Here is a 24915-nt window from a genome sequence, read left to right on the forward strand (position 1 = left end):
GTGAGGTGAAATAATTTGAAATAATTTGCACCCTTTCATATTGTTCCTTGTTATTCTCCACTTAGTTGAACAACGCCACAACTTGAAATATAGACTCATAAAATTGGCTTAAGCAAGGCAGTTGAATTAAGTGAATTTTGTCCCGTTTTGCGACCTTAACGGCCATGTCACGGTTGTTAAGTGAATCACTGCAGTTGTTCAAGTTAGTAACATGGTGGTTAAATGAATCTCCCAGTGACTTTGCTCGGCAGAAGGTTGCAAAAGGGCATCACATGACCCCGGGGATGCTGCAAACCGTCATAACTACGTGCCAGTGGTCTGAATTTTGATCACATAACCTTGAGGATGTTGCAATGGTCACGAGTGTGGGAATCAGTCATAAGTCCGTTTTTTCCAGTGCCACTGTTACTTCAATCAGTCACTTAATGAAACTTCAATCAGTCACTTAATGAATATAAGTCAAGGACTACCTGGGATAGTCTTAGAATGAGGCACTGAATGCTTTGGAATAAATGGGAGTAAGATTTGCCCCAGAACACCATTTATTAATAATACACTATAATACTGCATCACCCTTGTATTATAATAACTAGGTAACTTATCCAATGCTCATCATTACTACAAACCATTTACAAAGACGTATTCAGTGATTCCCACGTGCTTTCACCTTCTCTGAGTCTAGCTTTTACAAACAGCGTATCTGTTTAATTCCTCAGCGATCTCATTTTTAATAGCTAGGACGTGATCCTCCAGTTGCTTCAGCTGGTCAGCTTTTTGCTGTCTGATCTGGTTCAGACTTTGTATCTTCTTCTCTAGATCTGAAAGGACAAAAGCAATGCGTGTACAGAAATGTATGCCTTGTTAGGCATATATGTACACCCGAACCAACCGATTGTACAAAACTCAATAACTTCCCAGTTACTTGTCTTGAGGTCAAGCTATGTTGTCTGCTTAGCTGCCTTAAGGGTATAGATGGAATTTTAGATTTTTGGAGCTGAAAGGGATCTACACCCCATCCAGGTATTTGCATTTACATTGTCAGACTATATCTGGGTTATGTTGTGGCTCCGACCCCCAAGCCTTTCCTACCCGAGGAAGAGGACTCTGAGGATGATGGGGAGGAACTGGCAAGGCCTCCCTCTCCAGGACCCTCCCCTCTGGCGAGGCCTCTGTCTCCATCTGAAGGCCGACAGTAAAGAGGAGCAGCCTGTGATTAGCCAGGCTGGGAGCCAGCCAGAGCAGCTGCAGCAGATGGAGAGTAGCGGAGATGAACCATGGCTAGATCCACGAGAACGGTGCAGAGCCAAGCGTTTACAGCAGCGTAGAAAGAGTAGGAGGGTCGGGGATCAGCTGAGTCACTGAGCCACACCCCACAAGGTACAAAAGGGGGTGTGGCTGCTCTCAGGACTTTGTGATGAACAATAATCAACTTCTGGTCACATCTTCGGAATTTTGTCGGATTTACTACCTGTTTGAAACCCTGGCCTGAATTCTTGACAACGCTTCTGTACTTTTGTTTCTGGACTGTTTGCTTGTTTGCTTGGACTCATTTTGAGTAATTGTTTGGAAGTTAACTCATTCCAGAGGTAACGAGCCTATTTTGGCTGACTGTATTTTTCTGCCAAGGCCTTATCAGAAGGCAATTACTAAAGCCTGAGGAATTAACCCTTGCTAGTCATGCCTGCTTGTCTGTCTGTTTGTACCCCGGGGGGTGGGGAGAACAGAACAGGTTGCAAAAATCAAGTGCAGCAATGGGGTGTAAGAGACTCACAAGTGTGTGTGCTCTAACTCGATACAAATATGGAAGGAGCATTAAAACCGTTACAGTATTAGAAGTGGATTAGAAAAGTCTTTTATAGGAGCAAAAGACAAATAGACTTTCTGGCTATGTATGTACTGTATGTAGGTGGGTCTCTGTGCGTATGCGTGGCGTGTAAGTTACCGGTGATTCTTTTTGCTTTCCGTGCGGTCTCGTTTGCCAGATCTTCTGCCTCTTTTTTCAACCAGCTGAGTTTCTGCAAGATTTCTAACGTAAGTCCGCTGGTCAGAAATTTGTCTTGCAAGTTGCTGTATCCGTGTTTAAGATTAGCAAATTCCTAAAAAAAAACAACAACAACAACCAAGGAATGCAGTATGTATGAATGTACAGGCAAGGAATTTGATGTGGAGGACCGGTATCTGACTGATTGCAACACCGTTATTTTCTAATTCTATGCTGTTCTTATTTTGTTGATTTAAAAATACGTTCAGTTGGATTCGGTGACACTAGCTACCAAGTACAATACTACAGGACTGCAGCCTTAAACACAGTTGATTATCTTCCACCACGTCAGTGTCGACTCTTAGCAATATATAAATGACAACTCAATCTTCCAGGCCAAAAGCGTCTAAAAAGGTTAAAATCATGACAACGGGACCAAAGTTTATTAAACGGAGATGTTTCGTTACTTAGCCAAGTAACTTCCTCAGTCAAAATTTTAAAAAAAATATTTTATCCAGTTGCCATGATTTAACCTTTTAAGATACTTTGGGCTTGAATGATTGAGTCTTCGTTGATGTATTGCAATACATTTTGGGGAGAAACCCCTGCGGTTGGTATGGCAAGAGTTAGTACATTGCAATGACTTTCAGCCTAACTAAAAATTTTATTTTGGCTGAAGAAGATACTTGGATGAGTAACAAAACGTCTCCATTTAATATACTAATAAACTAATAAAATCAGTTGCCATGGTTTTAACCTTTTTAGATACAACTCTTAGCGATCACACAGATAATTCTCCAGGCTGAACTCTTCAATTCTTCCAACTGTGTGCCCCTCCTTATTGCAGCTGAGTTCATATAACAACAACAACAACAACAACAACAACAACAACAATCAGACAGTAAGTGCCGCCTATGCAAAGAAGCTGAAGAAACAGTGGACCACCTGGTAAGCTGCTGCAAGAAGATTGCACAGACTGACTACAAGCAGCGGCATGACAAAGTAGCAACAATGGTGCACTGGAAGATCTGCAAGAAATATCATTTGCCTATAAGCAAGAACTGGTGGGATCATAAAATACAGAAAGTCATAGAAAATGATAAAGTCAAATTGCTCTGGGACTTCAGAATTCAAACAGAGGAGCACCTGCAACATAACACCCCAGACTTAACAATTGTCGATAGGAAAGACAAAAAAGTCTGGATAGTGGACGTGGCAGTGCCTGGAGCAGCAGAATAGACGAGAAAGAACTGGAGAAGATAACAAAATACAAAGACCTACAAATAGAAATAGAAAGACTATGGCAAAGGCAAGCAAAGGTAGTACCAATAATAATAGGTGCCTTGGGTGCAATCCCAAAACAACTGGAGCACCACTTGAACACCATTGGCATTGACAAATTCGCCATTAGTCAATTGCAAAAGTCGGCCTTACTAGGAACTGCTTCCATCCTGCAACAATATCTGTAATATTTATTTATTTTATTTTAATTCCATTTATATCCCGCCCTTCTCCGAAGACTCAGGGCGGCTTTCAAGCTTAGCAGTATCATCAAACATCCACATCTGCCTATCCCAGGTCCTTGGTAAGGACTCGATAGGTAGACAAAAATGCCAACTCTAGTTTGAACATCTGACTGGCTGTGCGATGAATAATAATAATAATAATAATAATAATAATAATAATAATAATAATAATAATAATAATAATAATAATAAGTAGTAGTAGTAGTAGTAGTAGTAGCAGTTGGAAGGGACCTTGGAGATCTTCTAGTCCAGCCCCTGCTCAACCAGGAGACCCTACACCATTTCAGACAAGTGGCTGTCCAGTCTCTTCCGAAAAACTTCCAGTGATGGAGCATCCACAACTTCTGAAGGCAAGCTGTTCCACTGGTTGATTGTACTCATTGTTAGGAAGTTTCTCCTTAATTCCAGGTTGCTTCTCTCTTTGATCAGTTTCCAACCATTGTTTCTTATCCTACTGTCTGGTGCTTTGGAGAATAATTTGACCCCCTCTTTGTGGCAGCCCCTCAAATTCTGGAATTCTGCTATCATGTTGCCCCTCTTTCTTCTTTTCTTTAGCTAAACCCAAGTCCTGCAATCGTTCTTCATATGTTTTAGTCTCCAGGCCTCTAATCATCTTAGTTGCTCTTCTCTGCACCCTTTCCAAAGCCTCAATATCTCTCCTGCAGTGCAGGGACCAAAACTGGATGTAGCACTCCAGGTGTGATCCTACTAGGATTTTATAAAGTGTTACTAATAGTTAATACAATCCCGACTTATACGTCTTCCTGTTTTCTTAGCTATTCACAGTACACTCAGGACTCTTTTTCCAACACCAAAGTTGGAAGTTGTAAATCAAAATGCAAAAGTTGGAAATTGTAAATCAAAGCTCCATGGCGGGGGGGGGGAGACGATAAACAAGGGCATTTAAATAGTAATTTACCTTATTACTTTCTGTCGCTTGAGTTTGGGCATTTCTTGCTTTTGATCTGGCATCTGTGGCTTGGATTCTGTTCGTCTCCATTTTGGTTTTCAGGGAATTGACTTCATCTGTCAGCTTGGAGTGTTTTTCTGGAAAAGCCTGCAACTCGGTGGCAGCCTTGTTCATTTGGTTCTCAGCCTGCGTGCCGAGAAACATAACATTGCTGCTCATTATTAGAGGACAATTAAGGAAAGAGACAAGAGAATATTTAAAAAAAATAATAAACATCACGTGCTTTAATTTGCAATCTTTTAAGTTAACTGGGGATACCTCTGAAATATTTGACACTGTTTCTTCTATTTTCTCATTTGAAGTTGCCAAGGCGTCTTGGGTTTGTCTCTGAGTATCTTCGACGTCTTTCAAGTCAGTTATTATTTCATCAGGTACAGTGAGAGCTTTCGTTCTTCCCCTGAGTTTTATTATAATAATAATAATAATAATAATAATAATAATAATAATAATAATAATAATAATAATAATAATAATAATAATCAGCCAGATCTTGAGAGTCACAAGAAATGTGCATGCTAGCGCACTCCTTCCAGTGCGCTCCCATAAAGAGGGCCTCCTGAGGGTGCCTCCGATCAAAGAATGTCGATTGGTGGCCCCCAGGGGGAGAGCGTTCTCTGTGGGCGCGCCAGACCTATGGAACCGCTTACCGGTCGAGCTCCGGATGGCCCCCGACCTTCGCTCCTTCCGGCACGATCTCAAAACCTTTTTTGAACAAGCTGGCGTGGTCTGACGGGATGGGGTTGGGTTTTTTATAATTAGTTTTAATTTTTAATATGTATTAATTACTACGGGCATAGTTGTTTAATCACTTTTTAATTTTTGTATCCTGTTTTTTATTATGTATTGCCCTGTTCACCGCCCTGAGTCCTTCGGGAGAAGGGCGGTATACAAATTAAATTATTAAATTAAATTAAATTAAAATTAGTAATTGGAAGCAGAATACAATAATTGGAGAAAGAAAGAGAACCCAATGAACAAACCAAATAAATCTTTCCTGCAAGTCGTTTACGAAGTTGAACAAGGATAGGACAGAACATTAGAGTAACGAAAGACTTGATGGTGGTTGCATTGCCCAGGTGACGTTGGTTTTCTCACCGAATGATCGAAAAAGTTATCATGGGATAAGATTAGCCCAATCAGAAAATTCATTTTCAGGGATTTGCATTTGTCGATCACAAATACAAAATTGTTGGGGTCCTTGATGCTCTCTGAGCTGACTTGTTTTCTTGCAGACGTTTCATTACCCAACTAGGGAACATCATCAGTGCTAGAAGAGAGTGGGGGAGGGAGAGGAGGAGGAGGAAGGAAGGAAAAGAGGAAGGGAGGGAGGACTGTGGGGTCCTTGATGCTTTCTGAACTTGGTTGTTTTCTTGCAGACGTTTCATTACCCAACTAGGGAACATCATCAGTGCTAGTAAGGAGCGTGGTTTGTTCTCATTAGACCCTCCCTTTAGCACTGATGATGTTACCTAGTTGGGCCATGAAATGTCTGCAGGAAAACCAACAACTCAGAGGGCACCAAGGACCTCCACAGTTCAACCCCGAGCTACAAATAGGTTCTTCTATCAATACAAATAAGAAAATGCCGTACTTACTCAGCTTCTTTGGCTTTCTTCAAAAGCTTTTCTGCCTCTTCCTCTGGTTCCTTTAAGTTTTTGATATATTCTGTGCTGTCCTCACATTGTTTCACGAGACTCTTGAGGTTGTTGAGCAGGTCTGGCAGCTCCTGAGGTCCCTTGTGCACCTTGATGCCCAGAACATAATTTGCAACTCTTTCTATATCCTCAGGTGGGGCACTTTCCTCTTAGATAAATAAAAGAGAGGATCATGTAGGGTCACTGTTTCGCATCCCAGACGTGTATACCACTTGTCTAAGTATTTCATAGCATCAGCAAATTGCCCCCAACAATCTGGGTTCTCATTTTACCGACCTCGGAAGGATGGAGGTCTGAGTCAACCTTGAGCCCCGTCAGGATCGAACTGCAGAATTTGCCTGCAATACTGCGTTCTAACCACCGCACCACCCGTTAACAATAATAACATTTTATTATCTAATTGTTCTTTTTGGTACATTGTTTTTGATCAATGTTTCTCAAGGTCAGCAACTTTAAGATGGGTGGAATTCAAGTGACAGAATTTCCCTACCAGCATTATGGATAAAAGCTGGGCAGCTAATTATTTATTAGTATTCTGTTTGTTTATATAGACATTAGTATATTATTTATAAGTATACTGTTTGTGTATATACATACACACACACACACAGCTCCATTTTTGTAGTGCTATAACGCGGTGGCTCAGCGGGTTAGGACGCTGAGCTTGTCGATCAGAAGGTCGACAGTTTGGTGGGTCGAATCCCGAGTGCCACGTAACAGAGTGAGCGCCTGTTACTCGTCCCAGCTTCTGCCAACCTAGCAGTTCGAAAGCACGTAAAAATGCAAGTAGAAAAATAGGGACCACTCCGGTGGGAAGGTAACAGCGTTCCATGCGCCTTTGGCGTCTAGTCATGCCGGCCACATGACCACGGAGACGTCCTCGGACAAGCGCTGGCTCTTCGGCTTTGAAACGGAGATGAGCACCGGCCCTTAGAGTCGGAAACGACTAGCACGCATGTGCGGGGGAACCTTTACCTTTACCTTAACATACCTGAGTTACTTTGAACAGTCAATTCTTGGTCTGAATGGCTGCTTAAATATGAGCTAAATCAGTTTAATCAAAGGTGGGCTACAATTGATGTAAATAATATCATTTTTTTTTGTTAACAGGCCTGCTAGGTTGAATTTATTCTGTGTGACGCGTACTGAAAATGGGAGAGAAAGAATAGCACATTTACCCAGCAAAAAGTTCCTCAGCCTCTTGATAAGGTCTTTCATGCTTTCCCTTTCATTTTCAATTTGATATTTACTTTTCTCCAGTTTTCCGTGTATCCCCAATGTTTTCTCCTTGGTGTCTTCGGTCATTTTCCTAATACTTTCGATCTGTCAAAGTACATTTAGATAACATTGCTAAACAGCCTATGCATCTTCTCAGCTAAGTCTTAGCAGGATAAGGCTCTATAGCCGTGGTGGTGAAGCTATGGCACGCGTGCCACAGGTGGCACGCGGAGCCCTCTCTGTGGGCACGCATGCCGTTGCACCTAGGCCTTCACCTGAGTTAATAAAACCCTTTCGCTTTAGGCCTCCGCCACCGTGTGCAAAAAAAAAAGAAAAAAGGTTCAATCAATCAATCAATTTCAACTTCTTGCGGAAAAAAAAAGATCTCGCAAAGTTGGGATTGATTGATGGAACTTTTTAGTCCCACCCAGTCTGCCGTTACCACTGCAGCCACGCCCAGCCAATGGGCCACGCCCACCCAATGGGCTACACCCAGCCAATGGGCCACACCCACCCGGCACCCGACAATACATAAGTGGGTTTTGGGTTGCAGTTTGGGCATTCGGTCTCTAAGGGGTTCGCCATCACTGGTGTATAGAATTCAAGACACTTCATTTGTGGCCATGTATGGATTCTAGGCTGATCCTTATTTTCACTCCACCCCCAGGTTCTGCCACTGCTTCTCCTACAAAAACGATTGCACAAGCGAAGCCACAATTTAGACTTTTTTAACCTCCCCCCTCCCCCCCCTCCGAATGAATTTGCCTGGGGCAAATAGTTTTTAAATAGCCACGTGTTAGACATATATAGAATCTGAGTCATAACATTTCTAGTACTATCTATTTTTACCATTCTAAGCCCGTCCGCCATGAATGGGGCGGTTGTTAACTTCATTACTGCTGGAAAAATATCGAACTGGAGGAAACCACAAATGAAGCTAATCAGGGAAAGATGGATGGGAATAAACAAAACCAGCATAGTTCTCATGCCACACACTCTCTACCTTCCTGATTTGTGGGTGTAGTATGGAACTAGTTTCCATGTTGTTTCTGTAATTTTTTTTTAAAAAAAATAGATTCTTTGTGCTGGACCTGGAGTTATTTCAGTTCTGAGAACATTTAACACTGTAATATAAAGCAGAGGTCCCCAACCTTTTGGGCACCAGGGACCGGATCCGTGGAGAAAGGTTTTTCCACAGACCGGAGGGGGGGCGTGGTTTTGTGTACTGCTTGCATCTCGCGGATGGGGCTTTGCTTGTTCATGCAGACCAGTTGCTGGCATGCTGTGGCCCAGTACTGGTCCATGGACTGGGGATTGGGGACCCCTGATATAAAGGATCTGCGTTCTTCAGGAACAGAGCGGGAAGCTCGTGTAGACATCCAAAAAAAGTTGCTCTTCTGGTGCAGACCAGCTATACTGTTGGAGAATAGAAGAAGGGGACGACAGAGAATGAGGTGGCTGGATGGAGTCACTGAAGCAGTAGGCGTGAGCTTAAATGGACTCCAGAAGATAGTAGAGGACAGGAAGACCTGGAGGAACATTGTCCATGGGGGCGCGATGGGTCGGACATGACTTTGCCATTAACAACAACATTCATTAACACCATACAAATGGAACAAATTGATTAACTAAGTCATTGTTCTTGAGAACAATAGTGCAGGAGCCACATGTTATGATAAATGATGCAAAATGTTCTTCAACAACATCAGCAATCACAGACTGCACAAAATGTGAAATTCCCTTGGAAATTTCTTTGCTATTTTTCCTCCAGAAGTTGTGGGTGCTCCAACACTGGAGGTTTTTAAGAAGAGGTTGGACAACCTTTTGTCTGAAATGGTATAGGGTTTCCAGCTTGAGCAGGAGGTTGGAATAGAAGACCTCCAAGGTCCCTTCCAACGCTGTTATTCTGTATTCTGCTATTTTTAAGAGAGATGTCCTCATGGCATGCGTTAAAGATCAAATCCAATGTCAATCATTGACTTACTGGGTACTAACATACATCTGTCTCTCGGCCTTACAAAAGAACACAATCAAGGAAGTAAGAACTACATAGCTCTCCATAAGAAGCTTTTAATACAAGAATTAGCAGTAAGGTACAAAATTTGGAAAGAATAGGAGCTTGAGATCATTAGGGTAGTTCATATTTGGAAGTTCTGGATGTCTTCTGTACCTTAGCTGGACTGAGCTGCCATTTATTAGATAAGCTGCTAACAAATTCTTTAATTTGTTGATGGTTTATGTCTAGAGTGCCTCTGGGTTTGTTGTGGGTGTTCCAACACTGTTGTGGGTGTTCCAACACTCCAACATGTGGGTGCTCTAACACTCTTTAAGAAGAGATTGGACAATCATTTGTCTGAAATGGTATAGCGTTTCCTGCTTGAGCAGACTAGAAGACCTCCGAGGTCCCTTCCCACTCTCTTATTCTGGTTTCTTCCTCAGCTTCCTAACAATCTTTCACAATTAGCTCCCCATCTATTAACTGGGATTAATGCGATCTGTCTTTGGGGCACTGTTGAAAGAAAAATCAGGTCTAATTCCAAGCTGGGAATAAGATGCTGGAAATAAAATGGAGGCTAAAATGCTGGAAATAAAATGGAGGCTGGCTGCTTAGGAAAGAAGGTTTAATGATGAGCAGAACCAACAACAGCATATAGTTCTGGGACAGCTGACAAACTGATTTGATGAGTCCGAGGATTTTTATACCATTTTACAGCATTTCGTAATTTGGAGGCTTGCTTTGTGTGCTTTTGTTATTCGATTTGTTTAGCATGTTTTGCAAAGGCTAGCAATGGGTCTAAAATACTGACTTCCTTGGGTTTTAATCCTGTCAAACACATGTAATCCATTTTACCCTCTCATCTTTAGTCTGTCGCCTCCATTGAGCTCTCTTTGTGAATCAGCAGACTTGATTCAATGTTTCCACTTTTCACAATATCCAGGGGTTTCATGAGTGAAATATTGTTTCTGTATTTCTTTTCCTGAGATTTATTCTTGTGATTTGAGGGGGGGTGGGGTTAAAAAGGATGGGGGGGGGACATTATTACCACAGCACTTGGAAAACTATGAAGCTTTTGAAGCTCAGGAGCTTGCAAGAAACATGAGTGTTGAACATACGGTACCTTATTCTGAAATCCTTGCGTCTGATTGATTAGATTATTCAACAGCAGTTCCGTGCGCTCGGCCTTTCTAAAGGCATTGATAGAAAGAGGGTACGCTCCATCGCAATTTGGACCGCCGCAATGTTTGTTGCCCCGCCTGTCGCGACACAAAGCCCCGCCACACTCTGCCACAGCACACGACACATTTCCTGGCATCCCGCATACCTGCACAAAAATACAAGCGAGGCAATTCATACCGAAGTGGCCAGCAAACATGTTACCAAGTGTGTTTTCATTCTGCAACCCAAATTTACTGGGAGGTGACCAAGATTAATTCACATTTCACTACTTCATGAGCATTGAAATTTATTTATTTTTAAAATAGTGCACAGGTAGTCCTCAATTTAAGGGACGCGGTGGCTCAGTGGGTTAGGACGCTGAGCTTGTCGATCGGAAGGTCGGCAGTTTGGCGGGTCGAATCCCGAGTGCCGCGTAGCAGAGTGAGCACCTGTTACTCGTCCCAGCTTCTGCCAACCTAGCAGTTCGAAAGCACGTAAAAATGCAAGTAGAAAAATAGGGACCCCTCCGGTGGGAAGGTAACAGCGTTCCGTGCGCCTTTGGCGTCTAGTCATGCCGGCCACATGACCACGGAGACGTCCTCGGACAAGCGCTGGCTCTTCGGCTTTGAAACGGAGATGAGCACCGGCCCCTAGAGTCGGAAACGACTAGCACGCATGTGCGGGGGAACCTTTACCTTTACCTTTAGTCCTCAATTTACAACAGTTCATTTAGTGACCGTTCAAAGGTTACAGCAGCACTGATAAAATGAACTTACAACCAGTTCTCACACTTTACGACCGTTGCAGCATCCCCGTGGTCATGTGATCAAAATTCACATGCTTGGCAACTGGTTCATATTTATTTTTTTATTTTTTTATTTTAATCCCATTTATATCCTGCCCTTCTCCGAAGACTCAGGGCGGCTTACAAGCGGCTTACATTTATGACGGTGTCCCTGAGGTCATGTGATCCTCTTTTGTGACCTTTTGACAAGTCAGTGGGGGAAGCCAGAATGATTTAACAACCGTGTTATTAACTTAACAACTGGGGCAAGTAAGATAAATCAACTGGGGCAAAACTCACTGAACAAGTTTCTTGCTTAGCAACCCAGAAATTTGGGGAGTTCAATTGTGGTCGTTAAGTCGAGGACTACCTGGACAGTAGTTAAAATCACAGGTTGAAACCTTTTCAACTGACTGAATAATACGTCTCAGGACAGTTTAATATAAGGACAACATATCTGATATCTCATTCGCTCTGATCCTGATGTATCCGCTTCCAGCGATTTGGCTGATGCTGTTTCTTTTTCCCAAGAAATTAATTATCTTACTTTTTCGTTTAGATTTTCGATCTCTGAAATTGTGAACGTCCTCAGTTGACCCAGCGTAATGTTTTCCTTTACGTCCAGATCGTTCAGGAGGGTAAGCACCTCGCTCCTTGCCTTTCCTCCGTCAACTATGATGGATTTGGTTTCCTTGATCCTCTTCTGAGCAGCCAACGTTATTTGATAATAATTCTTTATTTTGTTGAAAAAATCTAAATCGAACGACAAGGTCATTTAACCAGGGCACTTCCCACGACATCAATAAATTGAGCAAATGTAAACCTGTGTACTATGATAAGAACAAACCATTTGTTATCATTTACAGTTTTTTTATTATTAACCTTTTTATGTTGCTGCAATTAAGGGCTCTCGGCTGTAGTTATCCTAGACTCCCAAAGACCTTTTTGCTTCCTATATTGAAAGTTATAAAGTTCTGCATTCCTGTCTCCAGTGATAAACCTCTGCCTCCTGCTCCATTTACAATTGTATACAAAGTTATAAAGTTCTGCATTCCTGTCTCTAGTGATAAACCTCTGTCTCCTGCTCCATTTACAATTGTATATAACAAGACTTGTCTCCTGTAATTGCCCTTGCCTCAAGATATGGCTTCCTGTCTCTTGTAATTGTCCTTGCCTCAAGTTATGCCTTCCTGTGATAATGTCTCTTGTAATTGTCCTTGCCTCAAGTTATGCCTTCCTGTGATAATCCTTGTCTTCTCTGTTAGCATTTGTATACTCACAGTAAATTGTAGTGTTGGACTACAATTCCCACATTTTCTAGGCATACATAATTATCTGGTTGTGGGATGATGGGTGTTACAATCCCACGTATCTAGAAGGCTTTAGCAGCAGGCTGCTATATAAATGTTATGCCGTAATTAATACAAAATTAACACAAAATACAAAAAGTCCCTTTTTGCAGTCACTCAATGAACGGTTGTTAAATTGAGGACTATCTGTTAAAGAGCATCAGTCCCCAAATGGTTTGTGAACAAGTTCTAGTTTTGAGCTGTTAGAGAAGATACTTTGAAATGTTTTCAATGGGTAAAAACTTTTTAATTTTTAATTCCCGGCCTGCTTACCCTGGAATTGCAAGGAATTCATCCTGCAGTGCAGATCTTTTCTCTTCTGCAGGGTTTCAGAGAGATTGTCAACATCTTTGTGTAGGTTTTCAATTATGCGGTGGAGATCAGGAAACTGATCCAGAGGGCCAGGTTGCAGAAACATGCGAGAAACTCTTTGTCTAAAAAAGAAAAATAGGTCAACGATTATGTTAGATTTAATGTTAAGATTAGCACTTGACCTCACTTTAGTATCTCGCTTGATACTGGAGCCATTTGTCTGTTTTTTTTTCCCAGAAGTGGCACTTGAGTGTACACACATAGACTTGGAGATCCTCTGAACAACTGTTCTGGAACTGTGAACTAAAATGCTTTGTAGTCCCAATTTCAGATAGTATAAACTCAACAGAAATTATTTTAAAATAAATATTTATTGGCCAGGAATTCTAAGCAAAGACTTATGTTTGCAGTAGATTCATCCAGTCATAGAAGCATACTTATGCCCATATTTGTTCATTCTCGTAGTGTAAAAAAGGAGTGATTTCTCCATCTCAGCTAAGCATTGTTATGGATGCTAATTGATGCATGCACGATGGTGATTAAAACAAAGGGCTTTTACAACCTGGCACCTAGCCAGGATGTCCTGCAATAAACTTTGAAGCTCCTCCCACTGACTAGATAAGATATAGGACTAACAACTAGAGACTACATTTCCCAGAAGCCATCTCTTAAGGAATCACCGTTTAACCCTTTACATGCTAAATGTTCTTACATAGAGTTCTATTAAGGATACAGCATTAACCCTGTAAATGCTAAATACTCTAACACAGTTCTTAATTTCTGAGCTAGCTATAATAATGGACCAGCACAACAACATTTAATTAAAAGTATTTGCAAGTGATGTATTCAGTAGTTAAAAATAAATTTCATACAGATATATGATAGGTTGGCAAGGAACATAAATTTGAACCCCACCATTCTGGACCCTTTTAGAAATTAAAAGATGGAAACATTTAATCCATACATACATGCATGCATGCATGCATACATACATACATACATACATACATATTTATTTATTTATTGTAGCATCAAGCTAGTGGAGAAATCAATTATTCTGGAAAAATAACGTCAAACATAATGAATACAGGTCATTTTTGACTTAACAACAGTTCATTTAGTGACCATTTAAAGTTACAATGGCAGTGAAAAAAGGGACTTCTGACCGTTTTTCACACTTACGACCGTTGCAGCATCCCCAGGGTCATGTGATCAAAATCCGGAGGCTTGGCAACTGGCTCGCATTTATGAGGGTTGCAGTGTCACGTGATCACCTTTTGCAACTTTTTGACAAGCAAAGTCCATGGGGAAGTCAGATTTACTCGTGGTCCTAAACTGAGGACTACCTGTATTTATAACTCTGATTTTTAGAAAGTAGGAAACACAATCCTTGGTTGCATAAACTCACATGAAGTATTAGTCCTGCTTTGTAAAGCCTTAGCAAGGCCCCACCTGGAATAGAGCATCCATTTTGGTCACCAGATTACAAAAAAGATGTTGAGATTTTTAAAAAGGGGCAAAGAAGAGCAACTAAGATGATTAGAGGCCTGGAGACTAAAACATATGAAGAACGGCTGCAAGACTTGGGCTTGGCTAGTCTTTTGAAAAGAAGAACCAGGGACGACATGATAGCAGTGTTCCCGTATTTGAGGGGCTGCTACAAAGAAGAGGGTGTCAAATTATTCTCCAAAGCACCAGAGGGCAGGACAAGAAACCATGGATGGAAACTAGTCAAGGAGAGAAGCAACCTGGAATTAAGGAGGAAGTTCCTAACAGTGAGGACAATTAACCAGTGGAACAGCTTGCCACCAGAGGTTGTGGGTTCTCCATCACTGGAGGTTTTTAAGAGACTGGACAGTCACTTGTCTGAGACAGTATAGGTTCTCCAGCTTGAGGAGGGGGCTGGACTAGAAGACCTCCAGGGTCCCTTCCACCTGTATTCCGATTGGATGGATGGAAGATTTTTAAGAAGAAATTGGACAACTATTTGTTGAAAATGGCATAGGGTCTCCTCCTTTTGAGCAGGGGGTAAGACTAGAAGACCTCCAAGGTCCCTTCCAGCTCTATTCTGGTTGACATAGATCTCTTCCAGCCCAACAATTTGATGAGACAACTTACCTAATATTGTCCTGGACTTTTTCGATCTTCAAGAGTGCCTCGGACGACAGAAAAGGGCTTTTCAGGATCTTTCCTAGGTCAGAAATTTTATTTTCATAGCTTTTAAGATTGAAATCACAGCTCGGCGTTGCTCTCCTCTTCTCCGCTAGCGTTACCACAACTTTCAATAATTTCTGAATCCTCCGAGACAGAGAATTCGTGATATTGTCCCACCGATCAAAGCAAACGTGACAGCGAGAACAGGACGGGAACGCTTGATTGTGATTGCGTGCACACTGATCGCAGCGCTCTCCGGTGACTCCAGTGCGGCAGTGACACACTCCAGTGTCTTTATCACACGCAGGAATCAGAGTTCCCTCCTTGTGACACTTACATTCTGATGAGGAGAGAAACAACAACGTTAAATTGGTGAAAAGGAAAAGATGGAAAACAAACAAATACATAAAGCAATACAGGTCGCCCTCAACTTGCAACCAGAACGGACTCAAAACCTTTATGTGGCTAAGTGGGAAATTGGTGGAGTTTTTGCCCGATTTTTTACGAGTTTCCTTGCCGCGTTTGTTAAGTGAATCCCTGCAGTTCTGTTGTGATTCAGGGTCAGCCTGTGGGTTCGGCAGTTGGGTCGGATGACTCAGAGGAGGAGGGGGGTGTTGAAGAGCTTGCTGAGGGGGTTGGAGAGCTTGCTGATGAGAGCCCTCAGCCAGGCCCCTCCCACCTGGTCACGATGGAGACCCAGCTGTGTGAGCCTGACAGCGTGGATGAAAATGACCCACAGCTGGCCCTGTTCAAGGACGCCCGACGCAGGAGGCAGTCAATCAGGAGTAAACAGAGGAAGGCAATGGGGCACCTCGGAAGGAGGCAGAGAGAAGCCACGCCCTGAACTGTATAAAAGGGGAATGCGTGGGAGGGCTGGTTTGCTGAAGGCAACCGCTTGAATAGTTCCTGTTTCATAGCTCCTGTTTCATGGTTGGTGTCTTGTTTTGCTCTGTTTTATATTAATAAATTTGGCAGGCTTAATTCCAGCCTCTTGCCGTTTGTAAAGGGGTTGTCCCTGCTTTTTCTGCAGGGCCGGTAGCAGGCTGGTACAGAACACGTTCTTCAATTAGTCACACAGTTGTTAAGTGAATCAGTGGCTTCCCCCGTTGACTTTGCTTGTCAGAAGGTTGCAAAAAGGGGATTGCATGACTCCGGGACTGTCGTACATGTGAGTCACTTGTCAAGCATACCAATGTAAATCACGTGACCAAGAGGATGCTGTCACGGACATAAGCGGGGACGATGGTCATAAGTCACTTTTATTTTGCTGCTATTAAGGACTCTCAGCAGCGGACAGTAAAAATTAAAAAATTGGAATGGAAGTTAGTAGAACAGTAAAAATAACACGGCAGGTAGTCCTCGGCTTACGACCACAACCGAGCCCCAAATTTCCCACGGCTAAGGAAGACAGTCATTAAACAAGTTTTGTCCCATTTTACAACCTTTCTTGCCAAAGTTGTTAAGCAAATCTCTGCAGTTGTTAAGTTAGTAGCACAATTTTTAAGCAAAACTGGTTTGCCCCATTGAGTTTGCTTGACGGAAGGTCAAAAAAGGGGGATCACGTGATCCCAAGGACCCTGCAACCGTCATAAGTACATGTCAGTTGCCCAGCCTCTGAATTTTGATCATGTGACCGTGCAGATGCCTCAATGGTCGTAAGTGTGAAAAATGGTCGTACGTCGCTTTTTTCATTACTGTTGTAACTTCAAATGGTCACTAAATAAATTGTTGTAACTCGAGGACTACCTGTGATTTAAGGTTTTTAGTTATATGAATGTACCTTACATTCCTTGTGGTATTTGCTGCTTTTCAGATGTGTTGGACTACAATTCCCATATTTTCTAGGCATAAATAATTATCTGGTTGTAGGCTGATGAGTGTTACAATCCCACAGGTCTAGAGGGCTTTGGCAGCAGGCTGCTGTGTATGTTATGCCATAATTAATGCAAAAATTCTAGGACTCGTTAAACTATGTAAGTCTAACAAACCCAGTCCACCTACCGATGCAATCCGTGCCATAATGGTTTTCAGCACAGATGTCACAATGTCTTCCGGCATAACCTACTTCACACGAACACTGACCTGTAAGCTGTAAAAAAGGGTCCGCAATTAGAGATTGGCAAGAGGGAAAACAAGCGAGGTCATTGTGCTTCAGCTAGATCCTGATGGTTGCAAATCACAGCTTGTTTCATTGTTAAAAATTGGCCCTTCACGGTAGTCCAGACAAGAAGCAGAACCATGAATACTGTCTATTGCAACGTTGTTTGTTGTTGTTGTGCCAGCAACCGGTCTGCACAAACAAGGAAAGCCCTATCCACAGGATGCAGGCAGCACACAAAGCCACGCTCCCTCCGACCCATGGAAAACCTCTCTCCACATAACCGGTCGCTGGTGCCCAAAAGATTGGGGACCTCTGATATACACTATGTCTTTTTTTCTGAATAAAGTTTCCTGTTTTCTTGTCGCAGTTAAGGAGAAAAGCACATGTGGACGGTGCACTGTCTGTTCTGTAGGGCTATGTACAGAATTTCTAACAACACCTCGACAATACAGACCTTTGTTGGCAAGATGACGTCTCTGCTTTTTAATCTGCTGTCTAAGTTTGCCTTAGCTTTCCTCCCAGGGAGCAAGGCATCTTTTAATTTCATGGCTGCAATCCCCAACTGCAGTTGTAAGATGACATTAGCGGAATCTTGCAAGTACATCTCTTCGCCCTTACAGTCCAATACACTAGGGTGGGTCCTTTCTGAGATGCTTACCATTTCCTCCCTCCTTCTGAGGGCAAGGAAATCTTTTACATGCTGCCTGCCCAGTCTGTAGCTCTTCCTCTGCCCTCATCCCCACATGCCCTTATGTATTATGATAAGATGATTCAGTTGAATAAATGTTTGGGCCTTGGTATTCCACCATATCCTTTAATTTTAAAAATAAAGCAAGAAGATCAAGATTCTTGCCTGATCACAAACATTGTTTATGGAATGTTTGGGATGGCAGCCACAAGGACAGCAGCCTCTTCTCTGGACCATGTTCCAGTAGCCAGGAGCACATTGGTCACACTTCTCGCCTGTCACATGAGGCGAGCAAGGGCACTCGCCAGTGGTCTGGTCACATGCGCAAAAGTCACTTCCAGGTGGGCATTTTGCTGGATCCACACCCGAAAGGTTGCAGTTACATTCTGAAAAGACAGAAGGATGATCCAAGATTAAGATCAGACCATCAGTCAAGAAGCCACCAATACCCCAATCAACAAACCGCCAAACAAGTTAACAGTAAACAGCCTAACCAAAGACCACCAACACTAACAGGGCAAGCCACTGAGAGCAAATCCCACTCCTTACTAACACTGATGATATTATCTAGTTGGGTAATGAAACATCTGCAAGAAAACAACCAAGCTCAGTGAGCACCAAGGACACACACACACACACACACACACACACACACACGATGATCAATTTAGTAAATAATTTCCTATTACCATGTTTAATTAATTGACACTTATCCCTGGCACTGTTCCAGTTGGTTCCTGTGCCAAGAAAGACACATTAGGGTTCTTCAAACAATTTCCTTTATTGTTCCCCATCTAGAGACAGAAAACTTGCCAAACTGAAGAAGACTACTTGCACATAAAACATATATTCTGGAAACTGTTAGGGAGGAGCTAGCTTCACCCTCTTTCTCTCACACAAGCTAAACTTCACTGTCTCTTGCTGCTCTGGAATGCAGCCCCTCCCTCTCTCTCTCTCTCTCTGCTGGAATCCAGACTACGTTTCACCGCAATTGCTTACTTTCGCAATTCCTCAGAAGTGCTGATCCAAAGTAACCAGGTTTACAGAATTGGCAGTTTGGTCCATGAGTGTTGTATAAACATTTTAAACACTCTCCAGTGTCCTTGTTGCAAGACTCTGGGTCTGCCACGTCCGTGTTGTTATTGCAGGAGCAAGGAAGACATTGACTTGCGGCTACCCTTGGATTTCCATAGAACCCACTGGAGCACTCGTCACAGCGGTCACCTACGAATGTGAAAGTCACACACAATTACAATCAATTAAATGTACTGATACGTAAGTTGGTTATTACAAGACTAAATTTTCCAACAAAAACCAACCAACCTGTTAATTACTAGTAAAAGCTCATTGGATTCAAACTGCTGGAATTCATTGTCGGAATGTATTTCTATGCAGCAAATATACTAGTATTCAGCCAGTAGATGGCAGTATTTACACATTTGAATCTATGATATATATTCTATGGTCTTTTGTCCTAAGTAGAGTTTACTCTTTCTTGTTACAGTAAAATAATTGAGCAGTAAAGCACATGTTGACTGTACTCTTTGTTTGTGGTGCTTTATATAAACAGAATTTCCTACACAAACACTTACGTTTCCTGCTTCCTCTTGCTTAGAACACAGAATAACAGAGTTGGAGGGAACCTTGGAGGTCTTCTAATCTAGTCTAACCTCCTGCTCAAGCAGTAGACCCTATACCATTTTGGACAAATGGCTGTCCAGTCTCTTCTTGATAACCTCCAGTGATGGAGCACCCACAACTTCTGGAGGCAAGCTGTTTCACTGATTAATTGTTAAGAAATTTCTCCTTTATTCTAGGTTGGATTTCCCAGTTTTTCCTCAGTTCCCAGTTCCACTTATTGTACTTCTCAGATCTCAGAGCATCCTGTTGTCCTCTTTCATTCCAGCAAACTTCTGAGATCACTCCTTATTTCCCACAGCCCTTGGTTTTGGGAGAATTTGAGTCTTAACTGCTTCTAAGCCTAGTACAGGTAATCCTTGACTTACAACGGTTTGTTTAGTGACCGTTGTGCGAAGTCAGCCCCCCAGAGAAGGAAATATTAAAAGGGCAGGAAAAAAAATTTCCTCAAAAGATCTTAAAGAGGCAGAAAAGTTTTCTTAATATCCCCAGGTCTCCCTCCCCCAAGCAGAAATCAGCTCTGTAGAAATGCAGATGTAATAATCCATTCAGGAAGGTTGGAGGCCCCCAGCTAGAAGCTTAGGAAGACAAAGACACCTAAAATCAACATACCCCACCCAGACTCTAAGGCAGGACATAATAGGATTAACCCACAGATGCCAAAGGGCACACCCGGACTCAGGTCAGAATACATGACACAGGAAATACAAAGCTTCAGACAGGAACAGGAAACAACTCCAAACAAAAGCCCCATAGGATATAAAAACCCATTCCCTACATGTGCTCTCTCTCTCTTTTTCTTCCAGAGCCATCTTCCTGTCTGGCTCTCCTCTTCAATAAACTGCAACCTTCTTTCTAAAGCAGTCGCCATGTTGTTTATTCCCGGCTTGGACTGGACCCTGGTGAAGACTTTTCCTTCAACACCGTTCAAAGTTAAAACAGCATTGAAAAAAAGTGACTTGCAACTGTTTTTCACACTTTTGACCGTTGCAGCGTCCCCATGGTCACATGATCAAAATTCAGATGCTTGGCAACTGACTCATATTGATGACGGTTGCAATGGAGTCAGCTTTTGCGACCTTCTGATCAGCAAAGTCAAGGGGAAAAAGCCAGAATCACTTAACAACCGTGTTACTAACTTAACAACTGCAGTGATTCACTTAACAACTCTAGCAAGAATGGTCGTAAAATGGGGCAAAACTCCCTTAAGAAATCTTTCACTTAGCAATAAAAATTTCAGACTCAATCGTGATCCTAACTGGAGGACTGCCTATGTCACTAAGATATACTGAATTTGGTAGAACGAAGTAAGTGAGTAAGTACAGTAAGTCAGTAAGTCAGTAAGTGTTAGTATAATTTGTGGCACAGCTTCCCAAATAAGACATGGAACAATGTGACATTTTTGTGAATCTTTAGCCACAAAGAACAACCTATAGATGGCAGGTTTCCTACCTGAGTATCCCACAAAACATTTGCAGACTAATTGTTTGGTCCAAGGGTCTTGGAAGCAGGAATGAGCAAAATATCCCTTGCTGGTTGGGGAATCTGGGCACATGCAAGGACGACAAGGTTTTCCTTCTGGAGGATTTCCATAATACCCATCCAAACACCTGCACCAAACGTAGTTAATAGTGAATGTTTTAAAAAAAAATACTGCATCGCATAAAAAATAACTAAAACATCATCCTAGAAAAGTAATCAGTCTAAATAAGTCCTACCAAGACCGAGCGTTATAAATATATTGTGATGGAATGTGCACCCAGAGAAGGATTAGAATTAGAACAGAATTGGAAGGTCATCTAGTCTAACCCCCCCCCCCCCGCCTAAGCAGGAGACCCTACACCATTCCGGACAATTGGCTGTCCAGTCTCTTCTTAAAAGCCCCCAGTGTTGGAGCACCCACAACTTCTGGAGGCAAGTAGTTCCACTGGTTGATTGTTCTCACTGTCAGGAAATTCCTCCTTACTTCTAGGTTGACTCTCTCCTTGATCATGAAGGGATTTTATCATGCTTAAGGTTGATGTTAGTAATATTGATATTAGTAGTGATACTTTGTCATCATCTTTGTTTATGTGCAAGCAGTTTTGTAGGTGCTTTACATTGGGAAACTAGTTGTATAAAAGCAAATGTTTCATGCTTTAGGTACAGGGGATTGCTTACATGAAAAGAGCATGGTGAGGGGAGCTGTGGTGGAGCCTGGGTTGTTGTGTATGAGTTATCATGTAGGAATTATTTTTCTGTACCGTTTGGTTCCTAGTACCGAGACCGGATCTCTTTGTTCTGGAAAGGGGTATAAAAGGTGGAAGACATCTTTCCCGGTTGTTGCCTTCATCTCTCTACCAGCCACGAAGAGAGATGTGGCCACCCCAACTCTATTTTGATCAAAATAAAAGTGGTTTGCTGGCTGAAACCTCGGCTGGAGAGTTTCTTTTGGCTCTTTTAAATCCCTGAGTAACGCTGGAGCAATTGTGAGGCTAAGTGGAAAACCTTACATTCCGTTTCCATCCGTTATTCCTTGTCTGGCCTTCAGGTGCTTTGGAAAATAGGTTGACTTCCCCCCCCCCTCTCTGTGATACCCCCTCCAATATTGGAAGACTGCTATCATGTCTCCTCTGGTCCTTCTCTTCACTAGATTAGCCATGCCCAGTTCCTGTAACCGTTCTTCATATGTTTTAGCCTCCAGGCCCCTAATCATCTTTGTTGCTCTTCTCTGCACTTTTTTTTCCCCTAGAGTCTCTAGAGTCTTTTTCTAGAGTGGGGTGGGGATCTCAGCATGAGCCACCAAGTTTTCCCAGAAAAGAGGCAGTACATTGAATAGAAAAGCCCAGATTAAGATGTTACACGAAGGGATTAAGATGTTACACGAAGGTGCTCTCTTAAGCTTGGTGGTTTTATTGCAGGTATTTCATTACCTAAACTGGATAACATCGCCAGTGCTACAGCATGTAGCGTAGCACTGATGATGTTACCTAGTTTGTCAATGAAACGTCTGCAAGAAAAGCACCAAGCTTAAGAGAGCAGCAAGGACCCCACCGTTAAACCTTGAGCTACAAATATTCTCTTCTGTTAGTAGGTTGAGCAGTTCTAAACTGGATGAGGAGGCAGGATAGCCCTAGCCTAGAACAGGGGTAGCCAACCTTGGCTCTTTTATGATTCGTGGACTTCAACTCCCAGAATTCCCCAGCCAGCCAGGCTGAGGGGAAAGGGAGAGGTTTCCAAGCTGAGCCATGCTGGCTCAGGAATTCTGGGAGTTTTATTTTTATTTATTTTAATTCCATTTATATCCCGCCCTTCTCCGAAGACTCAGGGCGGCTTACAAGCTTAGCAGTAGCCTTCATTCTATGTATATGCCTGCTTGTTAGGGCTTTCACACACACCCCACAAGCGGCATTATTACAAAGTCAGCTTATTGCCCCCAACAATCTGGGTCCCCATTTTACCTACCTCGGAAGGATGGAAGGCTGAGTCAACCTTGAGCCTGGTGGGACTCGAACCTGCACTAATTGCAGGCAGCTGGTGTTACTTAAGGAGGCATTAGCTCACTGCTCCACCAAGTGAAGTCCACGAGTCATAAAAGAGCCAAGGTTGCCTACCCCTGGCCTAGAATCTCTTCGGATACATCCATCAGATCAGGAGATTATAGCTTTAGCTCGGCAAGATTCTGTCTATTAGCAAATAAAGAATTTGGACTCAATTGGATTTCACTCTGTCATCTTTGGTCTTGGGCCTGAGACAAAAATAGGAAAAGCAATCTGTAGATCAAAAGATCGAGACCTGTGGCATCTTGAAGGTGAGGGAAGTCCAACTCCCAAAATCCCCCAGCCAGAATTCTGGGAGTTGTAGTCCTCCCGTCTACAAGTTGCCAAAGTTGAGAATGCTCTAGAAGTAGTACTATTTTTCGGACCCAACTGTGCTGTAGTAGTCAATAGGTTTTGCAGGGAGACAGGGCAGAAAACGTCCTGCAGAAAGCACAGCTCCTCAACACAATCCTTTCAGCAGTTCCAAGAAGGCTCCACACACCCATTTGCACCACTCAGGTGACTTTCAGGACACAGGGAAGCCTACAAGTAACCTCAACGACTCTCTAAAAGAAGGCAAATGACCAGCTGTCTGCAAGGAGTATAAATCTTTCCATTCCCCACCCTCCAGTCAGAGCTGAAGAAGCTTCTTGGATGAGGAACGAAAGGGTCTTCAAAGAAAAACAAGAAAGCCCTTTTATGTCAGCTCTGCATTCTGTTTATTTTTTTCAAGCCAGTCACTGTCACGTGTGCATAAATTTGGCACTGGCTTAAACATCCGTCTACTCTACCTTTCCCATCGAGCTCCATGGTTCTCCGCGGAGCTCCGGGAGATGAAGCGTCGGAAACGGGGCCTAGAGAGCTGCTGGAGGTCTAGCCGATCCGAACCCGACCGGTTGCGGTTAAGAACCTATATTAGGTCTTATCTCGCAGCGATGAGGGTGGCGAGGTGCAATTACTTCTCCACCCTCATCGCGTCCGCAGATAATCGCCCGGCCGCCCTGTTTAGGGTGACTCGCTCCCTCCTTAATCAGGAGGTGAGGGAGGATCCCTTGCAGGGTCGTGCCGAGGAGTTTGGTCAACATCTGTCGGATAAAATCGCTCGGATTCGGACCGGTTTGGACTCCAGCTGGGCAGAGTCTGACGATCAGGACACGGGCAGTCTTGTCAATGTTATCTGGGAGGAGTTTGATTCTGTGACCCCTGATGAAGTGGACAGGATTATGGGGAGGTTGAGCTCCACCACATGTTTATTGGATCCGTGCCCTTCCTGGCTGGTTTATGCAGCCAGGGAGAGGACACGAGGCTGGTTCCAGGTGGTGATATCTGCTTCTTTGAGTGAGGGTAATTTCCCCACCGTCTTGAAGGAGGCGGTGGTGAGACCTCTCCTCAAGAAGCCTGCCTTGGACCCAGCTGTCTTGAACAACTTTCGTCCAGTCTCCAACCTTCGCTTTCTTGCGAAGGTTGTTGAGAGTGTGGTGGTGCATCAGCTCCCTCTGGTCCTGGATGAAGCGGATTATCTGGACCCGTACCAATCGGGTTTCAGGCCTGGGTACAGCACAGAGACGGCATTGGTCGCTCTGGTGAATGATCTCTGGAGGGCCCAGGATAGGGGATATTCCTCTGTCCTGGTCCTATTAGACCTCTCGGCGGCTTTCGATACCATCGACCATGGTATCCTGCTGCGACGTCTCAGGGGATTGGGAGTGGGAGGCACAGTTCTTCGGTGGTTCTCCTCCTATCTCCTGGGACGTTCGCAGTCGGTGTTGACAGGGGGGCAGAGATCGGCCCCTAGGTCTCTCGTTTGTGGAGTTCCTCAGGGTTTGGTTCTCTCGCCTCTCCTGTTCAACATCTACATGAAACC

General features: G+C 43.2%; 1 protein-coding gene across 1 annotated transcript in view; it reads right to left on the minus strand.

Moving 5' to 3' along the window:
- Positions 1–678: 678 nt before the first annotated feature.
- Positions 679–24915, minus strand: part of LAMB4 (laminin subunit beta 4) — a gene marked incomplete at both ends in the record, with an annotated part of 71517 nt that continues 47280 nt past the window's right edge. Inside the window, 13 exons of the mRNA XM_083366539.1 lie at positions 679–818; positions 1943–2096; positions 4427–4874; positions 6073–6280; positions 7311–7455; positions 10470–10673; positions 11839–12044; positions 12914–13074; positions 15071–15446; positions 17108–17195; positions 18061–18281; positions 18895–19119; positions 20986–21143. Of these exons, the coding sequence (XP_083222665.1) occupies positions 679–818; positions 1943–2096; positions 4427–4874; positions 6073–6280; positions 7311–7455; positions 10470–10673; positions 11839–12044; positions 12914–13074; positions 15071–15446; positions 17108–17195; positions 18061–18281; positions 18895–19119; positions 20986–21143 (2734 nt within the window). The remainder of the gene's footprint in view (positions 819–1942; positions 2097–4426; positions 4875–6072; positions 6281–7310; positions 7456–10469; positions 10674–11838; positions 12045–12913; positions 13075–15070; positions 15447–17107; positions 17196–18060; positions 18282–18894; positions 19120–20985; positions 21144–24915) is intronic.

The sequence above is a fragment of the Vipera ursinii genome (genome assembly GCF_947247035.1).
Source record: "Vipera ursinii genome assembly, chromosome: 6".
NCBI lineage: Eukaryota > Metazoa > Chordata > Lepidosauria > Squamata > Viperidae > Vipera > Vipera ursinii.